This window comes from Corythoichthys intestinalis, chromosome 7, assembly GCF_030265065.1.
Source record: "Corythoichthys intestinalis isolate RoL2023-P3 chromosome 7, ASM3026506v1, whole genome shotgun sequence".
In the NCBI taxonomy this organism is placed as follows: domain Eukaryota; kingdom Metazoa; phylum Chordata; class Actinopteri; order Syngnathiformes; family Syngnathidae; genus Corythoichthys; species Corythoichthys intestinalis.
In genome coordinates, this window is record NC_080401.1 from 12765033 (window position 1) to 12783352 (window position 18320).

At 36.0% G+C, this 18320-nt stretch overlaps 1 protein-coding gene across 12 annotated transcripts in view; it reads right to left on the reverse strand.

The window, feature by feature from the left end:
* lrrc7 (leucine rich repeat containing 7) overlaps positions 1–18320 on the reverse strand; it is a 215818-nt gene that overhangs the window by 38154 nt on the left and 159344 nt on the right. For 10 of the 12 annotated variants that reach the window (XM_057841526.1, XM_057841525.1, XM_057841523.1 and 7 more), the window contains 5 exons: positions 4484–4613; positions 4278–4393; positions 4019–4088; positions 1834–1933; positions 1371–1495 (listed from right to left, as the gene is read on the reverse strand). In XM_057841526.1, coding sequence (XP_057697509.1) covers positions 1371–1495; positions 1834–1933; positions 4019–4088; positions 4278–4393; positions 4484–4613 — 541 coding nt within the window. The remainder of the gene's footprint in view (positions 1–1370; positions 1496–1833; positions 1934–4018; positions 4089–4277; positions 4394–4483; positions 4614–18320) is intronic. The other 2 variants (XM_057841524.1, XM_057841522.1) reach the window with 1 other exon arrangement.

The following is an 18320-nucleotide window of genomic DNA, read 5'->3' on the forward strand; positions in this document are numbered from 1 at the left end:
TTGTTTGTAACAGAAAAGACTTAACGCGCATCAATTTGCCTGAATTTAAAATAAAATAAAAAAGTCACATCCAAATTGTAAAAATACACTCAAGGTACATTTTTGACCATATGATACTGAAAAATAAAATGTAATAAAATCAGTAAATAATAATTCCAAAAAAAACAAAAAACTAATTGATTAGAAACATTAACTCATGAGGACAATATGCCAAAAAATTTGACCGAAAAAACAAAACTGAATAGAAGAAGAAGAAAAAAAAAAGTGTCTTTGGACAAAAGGAAGATTGTCTTTGGACAGAAGGACAGTTTTTATTTTCGCTGCTCACAGTATCACCTCATTTGCAATGGTGTGGGGTTATTTAGCACTGAGCATGCTAACAGTGCTTACTGGTTTACTGATATAACACGGACAAAGCGGGACCATGTTGGCAATATTCGCCACGTTTTCGCTGAAAAACAATCAAGCAGCTTATCAATGAGATTGGGGTCTAATGTCTTTAAGTGGCGACTTAATTGATCTGGCTTCCGGCTGTCCGCTATAATCATTTTTAGACACAGTAAACAGCGGTTTTAAACAGGGTAGGTGAGGGCGGTCGTCGTGACGATCCCAAGCTGAAAATGGCACTTCTCGGGCGGACACGTGAGAACCGGAGGTTTAAAGGGTACATTAAAAAGTATTGAGATGAACTTTTGGTATTGACCAAATATTTATTTTCCACTCTAATTTGGAAATACATTCTTTAAAAATCAAACAATGTGATTTTCTTTTTTTTTTTTTCCCCCCAGATTCTGTCTCTCATGGTTGAAGTTTACCCATGTTGACAATTACAGGCCTCTATAATATTTCAAGTGGGAGAATTTGCTAAATTAGTGGTTGACTAAATACTTATTTGCCCCACTGTATATCACCTTTTTGATATATTGCACACCCCTAGATTCAAAATAAAATGATAAATGCATTAAGTTTATAAAAACTCTCGAATATAATACATGTACAGTATGTATAGAATACAATGTAATTTCTATTTTCTATATACTCATTCTGTTCAGGGAGCCAATTCCGACTAACTTGAGGTGAAGAGGGGACTGCACCCTGGACTGACTGCTTGTCAGTCACAAGGAACATGTAGAGACCGACAATCATTCACACTCACATTCACACTGTCACCCACATCAAAGTCTGGCGAATGTGCCACGACGCCATCAGTGGTTGTGTTTAATGTTTTATACAAAATTTGACGAGGTGTTGAAATTAGGTGGAACAAAATCATTAAAATCCTGTCAAAATACTGTACTCAGGAACCTAACTGTTTGTAGCAGTACAAACTGTGCATACTGTATATGCAGGCAGACAGATAAAGGGCAGACCTTGACCTTCCCGGAGTTATCCTCCTCTTCTTTCTTGTCCTCAAAGTCAAAGGCCACAGTCATTCTCTGCTGTCTCTGCTCCTCCCACAGAGTAGGATTAAAGCTGTCACTGTCTGATTGATAATCTGTACACAGGGCACCAAACATGGGTTAAACATGATAGTGTAAAACTAACTACCAATTTATATGTAAACTTCATAGAACACAGGCATATTTAAAAGAATGCTATACCGAGCCATTATTTATCGTTATGGCATAAGAAAATAGTGTGATCAATTATTAATTATCATTTATTGATAACTTCTTTAAAAGCAACCTACAGGTGAAGAACATTTTTTTTAATTACATTACGCTTTTTTTTTTTGTACGAAATTGCTACAGAAGGCCGTGCAATGCAATTTTCAACCACACACACGCCACATGCACACAAACAGGCACACACACACACGCACACAGCAAGTACCCTCATCATGACGAGGTTGTTGAGGAAACATGTAGTTGGTCAAAACCTTCTGTTTGGTGTCAGGGTGGGCTTCTGTCTGTAAGGGGATCAGAGCCTTGGACTGCAATGACAGACATATTCATATATCAGCATTCTAGCAAATACATGATATCTTTTATAAATCATATTTACATGAAATTTGGTACTTTTGGCACTTCCTTGTATTGTTTCAGTATATATGTGATGTACATTTCATTAACATATACAAAATACATACGTTTTATTAAAGTAAAACTTGGGTTCTCAATTTGGTCAAATTTAGTGGCGCAGATGGACAAAAGCGGTAATGTTTAGCCTTAAGAAAGACTTTAATTCCCATGAGGACCAGCGCACAGTGTCCTAAAATCTTGATCTCCCTGTTACCTGCAATTGGATTGAATGACATTTCTGTTTCCAGCAGCTGTGTGAAGGATGAATAGTGATGAGGTAATGAATCCAGTTGTGGCTAAACAATATCATTAGATGATAGGCCTGCTCAATATACCGTTTGAACATTGCTATCACAATGTGCGCATGCGTAATAGTCCTATCCCAGGATGTGTGATTGCTTTGTCGTTTTGTTTTTTTAATGTTAACTTTTGCTTGCAATTGTGCAGAGACATGACTTCCTGGATCCCTTTTATACACATCAATGTTCATCATTCACAGATAAAACCCTTAGACTGGATTAAACAGTATTATATGAATACTAGGGATTTCCCGAGCAAATATTTTTTCTCCCGAGTCACCTGATTTTGAGAATCTGCCTATAAGGATTCTCGATCCGATACCGAAAAAAAGGTTGTTGTTTTTTTTTTGCTTTGACGCTCACGCAGCCAAGAACAGCCTTTCACTTACACAATAAATCAGTTGCCAAAGCACACTTCAGACTGTGTACCAAGCTTAATGATGATTAACACATTTGTGCCTTCAATTGTAGAGCTACCAAGGTGTCTCTTGCCAGATCAAAGCTACAAACTTGTCAGTCATCGTTAACTTTAAATACTTAACGTCAGCTGCACTGGTGACCAAGAAAAACATTTTTAGGAGGTAGGCTGTACGAGCATGATGCAGAAAAAAATATTTTTTTAATTGAAACCCGATCCTTTTCACCCGATTCCAATACTCTGAAAAATGGTGCGATCGGGCCAATTTTCGATCACGTGATCGGATCGGGACATCTGTAATGAATTCATTGTGGTTATAGTGAATCAACCAAAGTCAGCCCAAACAGAGCTATTCAAGTCTGGTGAAAATTCCTCTATTTTTAATATCGCAATACACATCGCAATATATCGCAAACTCCCGAAAATTCACAATGTTAGTTGTTTTCCAATGTCGTTCAGCCCTATATGACGATGTTGAAAATAACAAAAGTTTGATTTTATACCTTACCCCTCCAACACACACAGACACACTAGTGTTGCTTTAATATGCATAAATGAATAGACTGAAAATCTTGTAATTGACTGACCGGTTTTATGATATTACATCTACATATTATGTTTTTTTTTTTTTTTTTTTTTTTTAGTTTACAGTGGGTCAAGAAAATACACCAACTCAATCAATGAACAGAAAATCGGAAAAGGATCAACTTTTTGAATGTTGTCACGAATTGAATTTAATAAAGATGCACACTACTGCTCTTCAGTGTATATTCCAAATTTGCAAGATGAAATTGCATAGTAAAAGTTACTAAAAAAAAAAATCATTCTCGTCAATATCAAACATTTTATTACTAAATGTTTTGGTGCAGTCAGTAAACAGTATTTGGGGAAAATAACTGTGTGCTGTTGGGTAAACTAAAGACAATGATGCAGAATAATGACCAGGGTTTTAGGCAATTTATCCAGTGAAATTGGGTAAAGGCAAAGTTAATACTATTAATATTATGTGCTCATTTGCACATATGGCTTTTCAGCAATGTTGTTAAGAAAATGTCCCTTCACAAAAATGGAGATTGGGTTTCTGGTTATGACTGTCAAAGTTAAATATAAAAGAAATACAGTTGCATTCTGAATGAAGTATTAATACAATAGTGTAATAAAGCAATCAAATAGCTAGGAGCAAGTAAAAAAAAAAACTTGTGTATAGTCACTTCATTTGTGATTCTGTATTCATCCACTGCTAGTGAGAACATATTCTGTAGGAGAGAAGGGAGAGCTACCTGATTGTCAGAAAGCCAGAGAGCTGCCAGGTCCTTTAGCTTAGTAAAGGTGAACGGTAGATTCTTTAACCTGGAAAAGGAATAAAAAGAATGAGAAAAGATGTTTCTCTCCCAAGTACTGTACAGCCTGCAGAGCAAGTAGCCATAGCAACACACTCACCAGTTGCCATGGCAACTGTTGGCAAAAAGGGCGACTACAAAATCATTGATGAAGAATTTCCTTCACTGTGTGCTTGTGCATGCTTGCGGGTGTGTATACCTATTATCACTAAGGTTTAGAACTCGAAGTTTGGTCATCTGTCCTATCTCGTCAGGGAGGAACTCAAGTTTGTTGGAACGTAGTGACATCACTGTGACATTCTTACAGTTACCAATCTAAACACACACACATAAATGAGGTTAGAACATGCAATGCAAGGTATTTGACCAGGAAGAAAAGTATAAATTGTCTATTTGGATAGTCACCTCTCGGGGAAGTTCAATGAGAAAGTTCTCATCAGCAGCAAAGGTCCGAAGACTGTGCAGGTAGCCTATGGTTGGAGGCAGTGACTCCAACTCATTACAGCTACAATCCAGTTCCTCCAATAGACACAGACTGGGTCAAATACATAAGAGAAACAGGGAGACAGAAAATTATTATTACTGACACTAACATATTCTTACTATGAGATGCTAATAAAGCATATGGCTGGTGATTTTCTTTGCCTGTGTAACTGCTTTTCAAGTTTTTGATACAAATTTTTCATAATGTGTAATTAACACAAGATTCTTGTGTAATTAACACAAGATTCTTGAAGTGCAACAGGTTTAGAAAAAAAAAAAACACCAAAACAAACTACAGAATCATAGCTTTTCTGGAACAACTTAAACTTATTTTTATTTAAAGACAATGTGGAGAGATCATTTGCAAAGGCAGGCAATATACATTATGTATGAGTTATGAAGTATACTGTTAAAAAATATACTCTATATACAGTGGCACCTACATACAAATTTAATTCATTCCAGGACGTGGTTTGTAATTCAAAATGTTCGTATGTCGAGCAAGATTTTCCCATAAGAATAAGTTTATAAATCGATTAATCCATTCCATAGCTCAAAAACCTTCACTAAATCCTTCATAAATACTGCAGGTACAATCACAAATAGTAAAAATAGGCTAAAGTTGCAGAAGAGCATATACCTGGCCTTTCCAAAGGAAAGACCCAGGTAATTACATATAGCACACCAAATAAATTATAAATACAAATCGTAATAATAATAATACAATAATAATGTAACGAATCGGGTTCTAATGTGGCAGTTGTGTAACAACCCGGAGGTTAGTTCCATCCCTGAGACGCAGCAAGAGGAGGCTGGACGGGGCTTTTCAGTTCACACTTGGTTTATTTAAAAAACGAAGATAAAAGGCTAAAAAGTGAGTCACTCCTAAACTGGACGGCCTGGAGTTCGAGCTCCCCAGGGAAGGCACTGCGGTCAAGCCACCCTCCACTCGTTAAAACGAAGTCAAGCTAGCCGCCCCTCATTTGGATCATTGTGTGCATTACGGTAATGCAACGCGCTGGCTTCCTAATGGTGCAACTTGCTGTATTCATAATGGAACGCGGTGGCTGCCCATTTCCGCTGTCATTTCGCCTGATTTCAAAAATTGATTTAAAAAAATCTGGCTGATATCCCGGGACGGTTCCACTTCTGAGGTATACTAGACTACCCCATGACTCGGACTAAAGTACTCTGATAAAATTCTGATGTATCATTTCAAAATAAAAGTACTTTGAAATTGCCCATTTTTGCTGTCATTTTGCCAGATTTCAAAAATTGATTAAAAAAAAATCTGGCTGATATCCCGGGACGGTTCCACTTCTGAGGTATACTAGAGTACCCCAAGACTCGAACAAAAGTACTCTGATAAAATTCTGATGTATCATTTCAAAATAAAAGTACTTTGAAAATTGCCCATTTTTGCTGTCATTTCGCCTGATTTCAAAAATTAATAAAAAAAAAATCTGCCTGATATCCCGAGACGGTTCCACTTCTGAGGTATACTAGACTACCCCAAGACTCGAACTAAAGTACTCTGATAAAATTCTGATGTATCATTTCAAAATAAAAGTACTTTGAAAATTGCCAATTTTTGCTGTCATTTCGCCTGATTTCAAAAATTAATTAAAAAAAATCTGGCTGATATCCCGAGACGGTTCCACTTCTGAGGTACACTACCCTACCCCAAGACTCGAACTAAAGTACTCTGATAAAATTCTGATGTATCATTTTAAAATAAAAGTACTTTGAAAACTGCACATTTTTGCTGTCAATTTGCCTGATTTCAAAAATTGATTTAAAAAAATCTGCCTGATATCCCGAGACGGTTCCACTTCTGAGGTATACTAGACTACCCCAAGACTCGAACAAAAGTACTCTGATAAAATTCTGATGTATCATTTCAAAATAAAAGTACTTTGAAAATTGCTTATTTTGGCTGTCATTTCGCCTGATTTCAAAAATTAATTTAAAAAAATCTGGCTGATATCCCGAGACGGTTCCACTTCAGAGGTATACTAGACTACCCCAAGACTCGAACTAAAGTACTCTGATAAAATTCTGATGTATCATTTCAAAATAAAAGTACTTTGAAAAATGCCCATTTTTGCTGTCATTTCGCCTGATTTTAAAAATTGATTAAAAAAAATCTGCCTGATATCCCGAGACGGTTCCACTTCTGAGGTATACTAGACTACCCCAAGACTCGAACTAAAGTACTCTGATAAAATTCTGATGTATCATTTCAAAATAAAAGTAATTTGAAAATTGCTTATTTTGGCTGTCATTTCGCCTGATTTCAAAAATTAATAAAAAAAAAATCTGGCTGATATCCCGAGACGGTTCCACTTCAGAGGTATACTTGACTACCCCAAGACTCGAACTAAAGTACTCTGATAAAATTCTGATGTATCATTTCAAAATAAAAGTACTTTGAAAATTGTCAATTTTGCTGTCATTTCGCCTGATTTCAAAAATTGATTTAAAAAAATCTGGTTGATATCCCGAGACGGTTCCACTTCAGAGGTATACTTGACTACCCCAAGACTCGAACTAAAGTACTCTGATAAAATTCTGATGTATAATTTCAAAATAAAAGTAATTTGAATATTGCTTATTTTGGCTGTCATTTCGCCTGATTTCAAAAATTAATAAAAAAAAATCTGGCTGATATCCCGAGACGGTTCCACTTCAGAGGTATACTTGACTACCCCAAGACTCGAACTAAAGTACTCTGATAAAATTCTGATGTATAATTTCAAAATAAAAGTAATTTGAATATTGCTTATTTTTGCTGTCAATTTGCCTGATTTCAAAAATTGATTTAAAAAAATCTGCCTGATATCCCGAGACGGTTGCACTTCTGAGGTATACTAGATTACCCCAAGACTCGAACAAAAGTACTCTGATAAAATTCTGATGTATCATTTCAAAATAAAAGTACTTTGAAAATTGCTTATTTTTGCTGTCATTTCGCCTGATTTCAAAAATTAATTAAAAAAAATCTGGCTGATATCCCGAGACGGTTCCACTTCTGAGGTACACTACACTACCCCAAGACTCGAACTAAAGTACTCTGATAAAATTCTGATGTATCATTTTAAAATAAAAGTACTTTGAAAACTGCACATTTTTGCTGTCAATTTGCCTGATTTCAAAAATTGATTTAAAAAAATCTGCCTGATATCCCGAGACGGTTGCACTTCTGAGGTATACTAGACTACCCCAAGACTCGAACAAAAGTACTCTGATAAAATTCTGATGTATCATTTCAAAATAAAAGTACTTTGAAAATTGTCAATTTTTGCTGTCATTTCGCCTGATTTCAAAAATTAATAAAAAAAAAATCTGCCTGATATCCCGAGACGGTTCCACTTCTGAGGTATACTAGCCTACCCCAAGACTCGAACTAAAGTACTCTGATAAAATTCTGATGTATCATTTCAAAATAAAAGTACTTTGAAAAATGCCCATTTTTGCTGTCATTTCGCCTGATTTTAAAAATTGATTTAAAAAAATCTGCCTGATATCCCGAGACGGTTCCACTTCTGAGGTATACTAGACTACCCCAAGACTCGAACTAAAGTACTCTGATAAAATTCTGATGTATCATTTCAAAATAAAAGTACTTTGAAAAATGCCCATTTTTGCTGTCATTTCGCCTGATTTCAAAATTTGATTAAAAAAAATCTGCCTGATATCCCGAGACGGTTCCACTTCTGAGGTATACTAGACTACCCCAAGACTCGAACTAAAGTACTCTGATAAAATTCTGATGTATCATTTCAAAATAAAAGTACTTTGAAAATTGTCAATTTTTGCTGTCATTTCGCCTGATTTCAAAAATTGATTTAAAAAAATCTGGCTGATATCCCGAGACGGTTCCACTTCAGAGGTATACTAGACTACCCCAAGACTCGAACTAAAGTACTCTGATAAAATTCTGATGTATCATTTCAAAATAAAAGTACTTTGAAAATTGTCAATTTTTGCTGTCATTTCGCCTGATTTCAAAAATTAATTAAAAAAAATCTGCCTGATATCCCGAGACGGTTCCACTTCTGAGGTATACTAGACTACCCCAAGACTCGAACTAAAGTACTCTGATAAAATTCTGATGAATCATTTCAAAATAAAAGTACTTTGAAAAATGCCCATTTTTGCTGTCATTTCGCCTGATTTCAAAATTTGATTAAAAAAAATCTGCCTGATATCCCGAGACGGTTCCACTTCTGAGGTATACTAGACTACCCCAAGACTCGAACTAAAGTACTCTGATAAAATTCTGATGTATCATTTCAAAATAAAAGTACTTTGAAAATTGTCAATTTTTGCTGTCATTTCGCCTGATTTCAAAAATTGATTTAAAAAAATCTGGCTGATATCCCGAGACGGTTCCACTTCAGAGGTATACTAGACTACCCCAAGACTCGAACTAAAGTACTCTGATAAAATTCTGATGTATCATTTCAAAATAAAAGTACTTTGAAAATTGTCAATTTTTGCTGTCATTTCGCCTGATTTCAAAAATTAATATTTTTTTTTTTTTTTTTTTTACATAGCGTTTTGACAGTTGCCGTCATATTTTCGGAATCAAAGCAGAGTGTACCAGAACAGCATTCCAGCCCTGAATTTAATACCAGAACTGCGTTCTGGCCCTGAATCTTATACCGGAACTGTGTTCATGACCGTTCTGGCCCACTTTCACCCCTAGTTGTAAATGATGTTTTGAATTTTAATTTAAAAGTGTCACATATAAAAGACAGCAATTTATGAATTCATCCTTGTCTAAACTTCCCACCCAACATAACATGACACCCAATGATGTTTTTATTTTGACTGTTCTTTGATAGATCCAATGAATATATATACATATATACATATATATATATATACATATACACATATATATATATACATATACACATATATATATATATATATATATATATATATATATATATATATATATATATATATATATATATATATATATATATATATGTATCAATGACACATAAAAAGCATGCTTATGCACAACATATAATGCATAATAATTGTTTGCTTTTGGCAATTTTCAACTCCTGTTCATTCGTTCCTAGGCGCTGTTAATGGTACCACTTATTGAAGCCATCCCCCTGGATCAAAGAGCAGTCAAAATAAAAACATCATTGGGTGTCATGTTATGTTGGGTGGGAACTTTAGACAAGGATATATGCATAAATTGCTGTCTTTTATATTTGAGGCTTTTAAATTAAAAATCAGAACATATCATTCACCACTGGAATATCATGTATTTTTATGTTATGTGTGATACACACACTCGGATAACATACAAAGTATGCAAATTATAGTGTCCTCGCTTTTCAAAAGGGACTTTAGACAGTGGCGCCTCCAGAAATTTTTGATAGGGGTGGCCAGATGGGGAAACTTAAAATCTTGGGGTGGCCAAAACTAAAAGCCATAATTTCAGGTTTTCATTATATTATTGCAGTACAAAGGTCAGGAGAAAACTATCAGAAAGACTTAAGGACACGGCTACTGATATACTTTGGTGTATTGTGTAATATTTGATGCTACTAATGATTTAATGTGCATTGTCCATAACTGGCCAGTCAACATTTTAAGTTCCACAACAATTCTGTTTTATTGTGTTATGTATATATTAGGCATAAGGTGTACATTTAACTAGGGCTGTCAAACGATTAAAAATTTTAATTGAGTTAATCACAGCTTAAAAAATAATTAATCGCAATTCAAACCACCTCTAAAATATGCCATATTTTTCTGTTGAAAATTTTTATTACTCCTATTTATTTTTTTATTACTATTGTTGAAATGGAAAGATAAGACAAGACGGCTACAGTGGGGAGAACAAGTATTTAATACACAGTCAATGGGGAAAACCCATTGGCAGTGTATCAAATACTTGTTCTTCCCACTGTATATACATTCAACATACTGTACATAAGTACTGTATTTTTTTATTATAACAATAAATCCACCAGATGGCATTAACATTATGAACATTATTTCTGTGAAAGGGATCCACAGGTAGAAAGACTTGTAATTCTTAAAGGATAAATGTGAGTTTGTATATTGTGACTAAATATTGCCATCTAGTGTATTTGTTGAGCTTTCAGTAAATGTTACTGTAGCGACTTAACTGTCCTGCCCAAATGCATGATGGGAAGTGGTGCAACCATGACTGTGTGTGGTGCCTGCAAATGCTATATCTTCTCTGCGTAAGAAAAAGATCAACTCCTGTCATTCTTCCCCACGTTGCTTCCCACAATATTTATAGTTGCTGTGGGAGAGATGACTAAGCTTTTGGCAATTAAACGCACGGCCCCAATGAATGCTTGTATCTACTCCACTCACTTGACACTGCCTCTTTTCTCTGTATATAAGTAAAACAGCGCCATTGTAGGGTGTTTGCGGCAATGCTTGAATGAGTCCTACCGCAAATGCGTTAATTGCGATAAATATTTTCACGTGATTAATTAAATTAATTACCGCCCATTAACACGATAAATATGACAGCCCTACATTTAACAAAACAAAATAAATGCATTCATTTGGGATGAAATGCATAACTGATGCTACAACAATTCAACGATATACTGGCAAGCGGGGTGGCCAGTGGGGTGGCCAACCAATTTATAGGGGTGGCCGTGGCCACCGCTGGCGGCGCACTGACTTTAGATCAGCGGTCACCAAACTAATTCCACAAAGGACCGCAGTGGGTGGAGGATTTCACTCCTACTGGACAAGGAGACACCTTTTCACCAATCCTGTGTTTTAGAAGTGTCATACAGCAAGGCTGGAGCCATGACTTGAACCTTGTTCTCAGAACTATGAGGCAGATATGATTTTGAAATGATACATCAGAATTTTATCAGAGTACTTTTGTTCGAGTCTTGGGGTAATCTAGTATACCTCAGAAGTGCAACCGTCTCGGGATATCAGGCAGATTTTTTTAAATCAATTTTTGAAATCAGGCAAATTGACAGCAAAAATGTGCAGTTTTCAAAGTACTTTTATTTTAAAATGATACATCAGAATTTTATCAGAGTACTTTAGTTCGAGTCTTGGGGTAGTGTAGTGTACCTCAGAAGTGGAACCGTCTCGGGATATCAGCCAGATTTTTTTTAATTAATTTTTGAAATCAGGCGAAATGACAGCAAAAATAAGCAATTTTCAAAGTACTTTTATTTTGAAATGATACATCAGAATTTTATCAGAGTACTTTTGTTCGAGTCTTGGGGTAATCTAGTATACCTCAGAAGTGCAACCGTCTCGGGATATCAGGCAGATTTTTTTAAATCAATTTTTGAAATCAGGCAAATTGACAGCAAAAATGTGCAGTTTTCAAAGTACTTTTATTTTAAAATGATACATCAGAATTTTATCAGAGTACTTTAGTTCGAGTCTTGGGGTAGTGTAGTGTACCTCAGAAGTGGAACCGTCTCGGGATATCAGCCAGATTTTTTTTAATTAATTTTTGAAATCAGGCGAAATGACAGCAAAAATAAGCAATTTTCAAAGTACTTTTATTTTGAAATGATACATCAGAATTTTATCAGAGTACTTTTGTTCGAGTCTTGGGGTAATCTAGTATACCTCAGAAGTGCAACCGTCTCGGGATATCAGGCAGATTTTTTTAAATCAATTTTTGAAATCAGGCAAATTGACAGCAAAAATGTGCAGTTTTCAAAGTACTTTTATTTTAAAATGATACATCAGAATTTTATCAGAGTACTTTAGTTCGAGTCTTGGGGTAGTGTAGTGTACCTCAGAAGTGGAACCGTCTCGGGATATCAGGCAGATTTTTTTTAATTAATTTTTGAAATCAGGCGAAATGACAGCAAAAATTGACAATTTTCAAAGTACTTTTATTTTGAAATGATACATCAGAATTTTATCAGAGTACTTTAGTTCGAGTCTTGGGGTAGTCAAGTATACCTCTGAAGTGGAACCGTCTCGGGATATCAGCCAGATTTTTTTTTATTAATTTTTGAAATCAGGCGAAATGACAGCCAAAATAAGCAATATTCAAATTACTTTTATTTTGAAATTATACATCAGAATTTTATCAGAGTACTTTAGTTCGAGTCTTGGGGTAGTCAAGTATACCTCTGAAGTGGAACCGTCTCGGGATATCAACCAGATTTTTTTAAATCAATTTTTGAAATCAGGCGAAATGACAGCAAAATTGACAATTTTCAAAGTACTTTTATTTTGAAATTATACATCAGAATTTTATCAGAGTACTTTAGTTCGAGTCTTGGGGTAGTCAAGTATACCTCTGAAGTGGAACCGTCTCGGGATATCAGCCAGATTTTTTTTTATTAATTTTTGAAATCAGGCGAAATGACAGCCAAAATAAGCAATATTCAAATTACTTTTATTTTGAAATTATACATCAGAATTTTATCAGAGTACTTTAGTTCGAGTCTTGGGGTAGTCAAGTATACCTCTGAAGTGGAACCGTCTCGGGATATCAGCCAGATTTTTTTTTTATTAATTTTTGAAATCAGGCGAAATGACAGCCAAAATAAGCAATTTTCAAATTACTTTTATTTTGAAATGATACATCAGAATTTTATCAGAGTACTTTAGTTCGAGTCTTGGGGTAGTCAAGTATACCTCTGAAGTGGAACCGTCTCGGGATATCAGCCAGATTTTTTTTTATTAATTTTTGAAATCAGGCGAAATGACAGCCAAAATAAGCAATATTCAAATTACTTTTATTTTGAAATTATACATCAGAATTTTATCAGAGTACTTTAGTTCGAGTCTTGGGGTAGTCAAGTATACCTCTGAAGTGGAACCGTCTCGGGATATCAGCCATATTTTTTTTTATTAATTTTTTAAATCAGGCGAAATGACAGCCAAAATAAGCAATTTTCAAATTACTTTTATTTTGAAATGATACATCAGAATTTTATCAGAGTACTTTAGTTCGAGTCTTGGGGTAGTCTAGTATACCTCAGAAGTGGAACCGTCTCGGGATATCAGGCAGATTTTTTTTAATCAATTTTTAAAATCAGGCGAAATGACAGCAAAAATGGGCATTTTTCAAAGTACTTTTATTTTGAAATGATACATCAGAATTTTATCAGAGTACTTTAGTTCGAGTCTTGGGGTAGGCTAGTATACCTCAGAAGTGGAACCGTCTCGGGATATCAGGCAGATTTTTTTTTTATTAATTTTTGAAATCAGGCGAAATGACAGCAAAAATGGGCAATTTTCAAAGTACTTTTATTTTGAAATGATACATCAGAATTTTATCAGAGTACTTTAGTTCGAGTCTTGGGGTAGTCTAGTATACCTCTGAAGTGGAACCGTCTCGGGATATCAGCCAGATTTTTTTAAATTAATTTTTGAAATCAGGCGAAATGACAGCCAAAATAAGCAATTTTCAAAGTACTTTTATTTTGAAATGATACATCAGAATTTTATCAGAGTACTTTTGTTCGAGTCTTGGGGTAGTCTAGTATACCTCAGAAGTGGAACCGTCTCGGGATATCAGGCAGATTTTTTTAAATCAATTTTTGAAATCAGGCAAATTGACAGCAAAAATGTGCAATTTTCAAAGTACTTTTATTTTAAAATGATACATCAGAATTTTATCAGAGTACTTTAGTTCGAGTCTTGGGGTAGGGTAGTGTAGCTCAGAAGTGGAACCGTCTCGGGATATTAGCCAGATTTTTTTTTATTAATTTTTGAAATCAGGCGAAATGACAGCAAAAATTGGCCATTTTCAAAGTACTTTTATTTTGAAATGATACATCAGAATTTTATCAGAGTACTTTAGTTCGAGTCTTGGGGTACTCTAGTATACCTCAGAAGTGGAACCGTCCCGGGATATCAGCCAGATTTTTTTTAATCAATTTTTGAAATCAGGCGAAATGACAGCGGAAATGGGCAGCCACCGCGTTCCATTATGAATACAGCAAGTTGCACCATTAGGAAGCCAGCGCGTTGCATTACCGTAATGCACACAATGATCCAAATGAGGGGCGGCTAGCTTGACTTCGTTTTAACGAGTGGAGGGTGGCTTGACCGCAGTGGGAAGGCGGCACTGCTCTGGCACAGCACACAAACGGTGGGCACTGCAATAAAAAAGAAACACTGCAAACAAAACATAGGTCCACATAGGCAGGCCTATGGGACCCCTTGGGGTTGAGCACACTATGAAGGGAGGCACCAATTCCCCACTGGAACTACTTGCAGGCAGCCAGAGAATTCACTCTAAAATACCTTTAAAAACAGTTAAAAATAGTCCAGAAAAAATATCTAAAATGATAAAACTTTAGCCACCCACCCCTGCTAAAAATGGGCTTTTACTACTTTAACTACTGGCGCTTGCACTTGGTGGGTTCGACGTCGCAGCATTCGAGCTACCATGCGTTCGTCCTCCTCGCCTCGCTCGGTGGGGTGCCAAATTTCTCCAACGTTGCGATCGTGCGGGTAACTGCCAGTCCTCCCTGCTTCATGCTGCGTCTGTCCGCAGAGCGTGCGGTCCACCCCTGCTGGAATACACTGCTCACGCCGCATTTGTAGCCGACCACACTTCCTTTCCGCCAATCAATGTGTCAAGGTGTTCATTAATCTCAATTCGGAGCCTTAACATATAAAGACTGAAAAACGGAGGTCGAAGGAAGATTGTCGAGATCGTAGACATATTACCGCCGTATTGTTGAGCCATTTCACTGAGGCACACACCAGGCTCATATTTTTCTATCATTTCCATCTTAATTTAATAGTAAGCATCATTCTCTTCTTTTTTTTTCACCACCTTCACTAAGCTTCTTGGGCCCCATGTTGATTTATCTCACAGAAAATCTTATCGTGCTGCTGGTGTGCGGGTAAACAATGAAACTGCTACACTGTAGTAAATCGTCGTATTTCGAGCATGTTATTTTATGTTGAGACAAATGACGAGTTAAATTTTTCGTTGGATATCGAAAGGATCGTAGGTCGAGGTGTTTCTATGTCGAGGTACCACTGTGTATGTAAAAAAAAAAAAAATATATATATATATAACACAGTGTTTGAGTGGTTAGCATGTCAACCTTACAGTTCTGAAATAAAGAGTTTTGGCCTTGCATATTCTCCCTATGTCTGTTTGGATTTTCTTTGGGTACTCCGGTTTCCTCCCACATCCCAAAAATAAGAATGTTAGGCTGATTGACTACTTCAAATTGCCCGGAGGTATGACTGTGCATGACGAGTTGTATGTCTCCTTGTACCCTGTGATTGGCTGGCAACCAATTCAGGGTGTACCTCAACTACTGCTCATAGTTAGCTGGGTTAACCTCCATATACTCTTTCAAAAAGGTTATTTTATTTTATATTCAAGATCTGTTTTCAAAGAGATCTTCATTTGCCTTAAAAGAAACAGCTACAATCATTAAAAAAAAAGTAAGTGTTCTGCACAATGAAGAATCAATAAATCATCACATTAATCATCAGTCATTCAATTTTCATTGTCGGGTATAACAGTTCTTTTAAAATATGCATTTCAATGTGGAACTGAATGTATTAATAGCAGTATGCATGGGCGGTAACGAGACACTTTGACCCTCTTGCCTTTGACCATCACTGGCCTGGCTAACAGCAGACTAATGCTAATGAGCCCCTACAATTTTACATTTGTGGACTGTCATTGTTAACATTGCAAGAGTCTGCCATTATTATTCCCACCAGCCTGGACCATCTGGGCCACCATACGGTGGGAAGAGAGGAGGGGTGTTTCTTATCCTTTATTTAGATGTCTTAGCAGCCCAGTCTAGAAATCCTTAAAGCAGTGCCAGGTGTCTCATTGAAGCAAGAAGTCCCTACAATGTTTATATCTACTGTAGGATTCTATAGGTGCTACTACAACTCATTAATAGAATTGTACATGTATATTGTATGTACATATTGTACATGCAATATCTTTTTAAAAGAACAGACAACAATAAAATAATAATATAAATATGCTGTGAGGCGCTGAAAAATGAAGAGTGGATTTTCTGGTACTAAAGCAAACAATCTTTGTTCACTACTCTTATGAGTCACACAAACCTTTTCGAATTCGAACCATCATCATGCATGATACCATGCCAAACTGATGTGCACTTTGCAAAATGTCAGTTCAGCTCTTATCAAAGTTATTACTTATCATATCTTGATTTCCTTTTGGCTTTACGTGGTGTTTTTAACATTTTTGCCAAAAAAAAGAGTCGTTGCCATGGATGACGTAACATGAAATGAAAGCCATATCAAGCTAACAAAACAGACCTTAGTTCAAAGAACATGAAAGGACCATTTCTTCACATTTGTTCTTCCTTTGGATTTCAGCAGATTTTTTAAAATACATGTCCAAAGGAAGAACCAGTCTCAACAAGGAGTAGTATAAACCAGAAGTATCTAAGAGAGGAGCTCACAAAAACTCAAGCATCATTATGCTTGACGTCATTTTAACTAATTTTGAAACCAAAGATTGCTAGCTTCTTTGGTTCATCAGTGCCTACCCTGAATAACAGTAAATATATTGTTTTTTTTCCCCATTGCTTCTGCATGAGGAGAGTTCATGCACTTTCCCTGTGTTTCCATTTAAAACATTTACAGACTAAAAGGCACACTTAACATACTTAATTCTTCCTAAAAAGTAACAATTATAAACCACTATGCCTTATGAACTGTATGAATTCTGATTGTGCTCAATGACCTCTATCCTTTTTATTCATTTATGTATTTATTTATATTTGCAGTAGCAGAATAAATATATTATAATTCTCCAATAACATGCTCAAGACGCACATCCATCCTTCATTAAACCCCAAACTAAAACTATAAAACAAATACTTAATAAATTAATAAAATAAAAGCAATATTACAATGTTAAAAGATAAAAAACCAAGGGAGAACATAAATGCACTAGTGCGCCTACAATCAGGTACACCTTGTGTAAGAAAATGAACATATCCATTGATTGTGTATTCTCAGGTGCACCTTAGGCTAGGTTCATACCGCAGGTCTTAATGCACAATTCTGATTTTTTTGGTCATATCTGTTTTTTGGCCTGCCTTTTTCCATTGAGCACGTTCAAGTATTACAGATGTGCATTAACTTGCAGTCCGACACGCGCTGAGCAAACTGACCCGCATGCACAGAATTATCAAAACATCAAAACAAATAACTACACATGGTGACTCCGCATCATTCTAGGGTGAAGATATTTTGATTTCCAAAAAGAGGACACAAATAACAAAAATAAATAATCCCAGTTTAGTCTTATATTCAAAGTTTATATGGATTGACAGAACGCATGCACCATACTATGTGTGTGGGTCGTGCATGCATGCACAGACATACGGTCAGTTTTCCCCGACTCTTGGCAATGTAAGCAATATTGAAATACTGTACAGTATTGCTCATTTACCACACAGAAAGAAAACCGAGCATTCTCAGGCTTGACCCCCCCCCCCCCCCATTTTATTTTTTTACTGACTGTTGTCAAGCTCGCCTCTTCACGAAAAGCCGAGTTCAAGCTAGGCGCTAACGCTACTGTACAGCTACATCGCTGGTGTCCTCTGTGCCTCTTGCTCTTTGCCGACATAATTGCTGCATGAATTCCGATTTGGGAGACTTGACAGTTCAGACTGCACCCACATTCTGGAAAAATGTGGCCCAGAACAGATTTTAACCACATATGAAAGGCTAGGTTCATACCGCAGGTCTTAATGCAGAAATCAGATTTTTTTGTCAC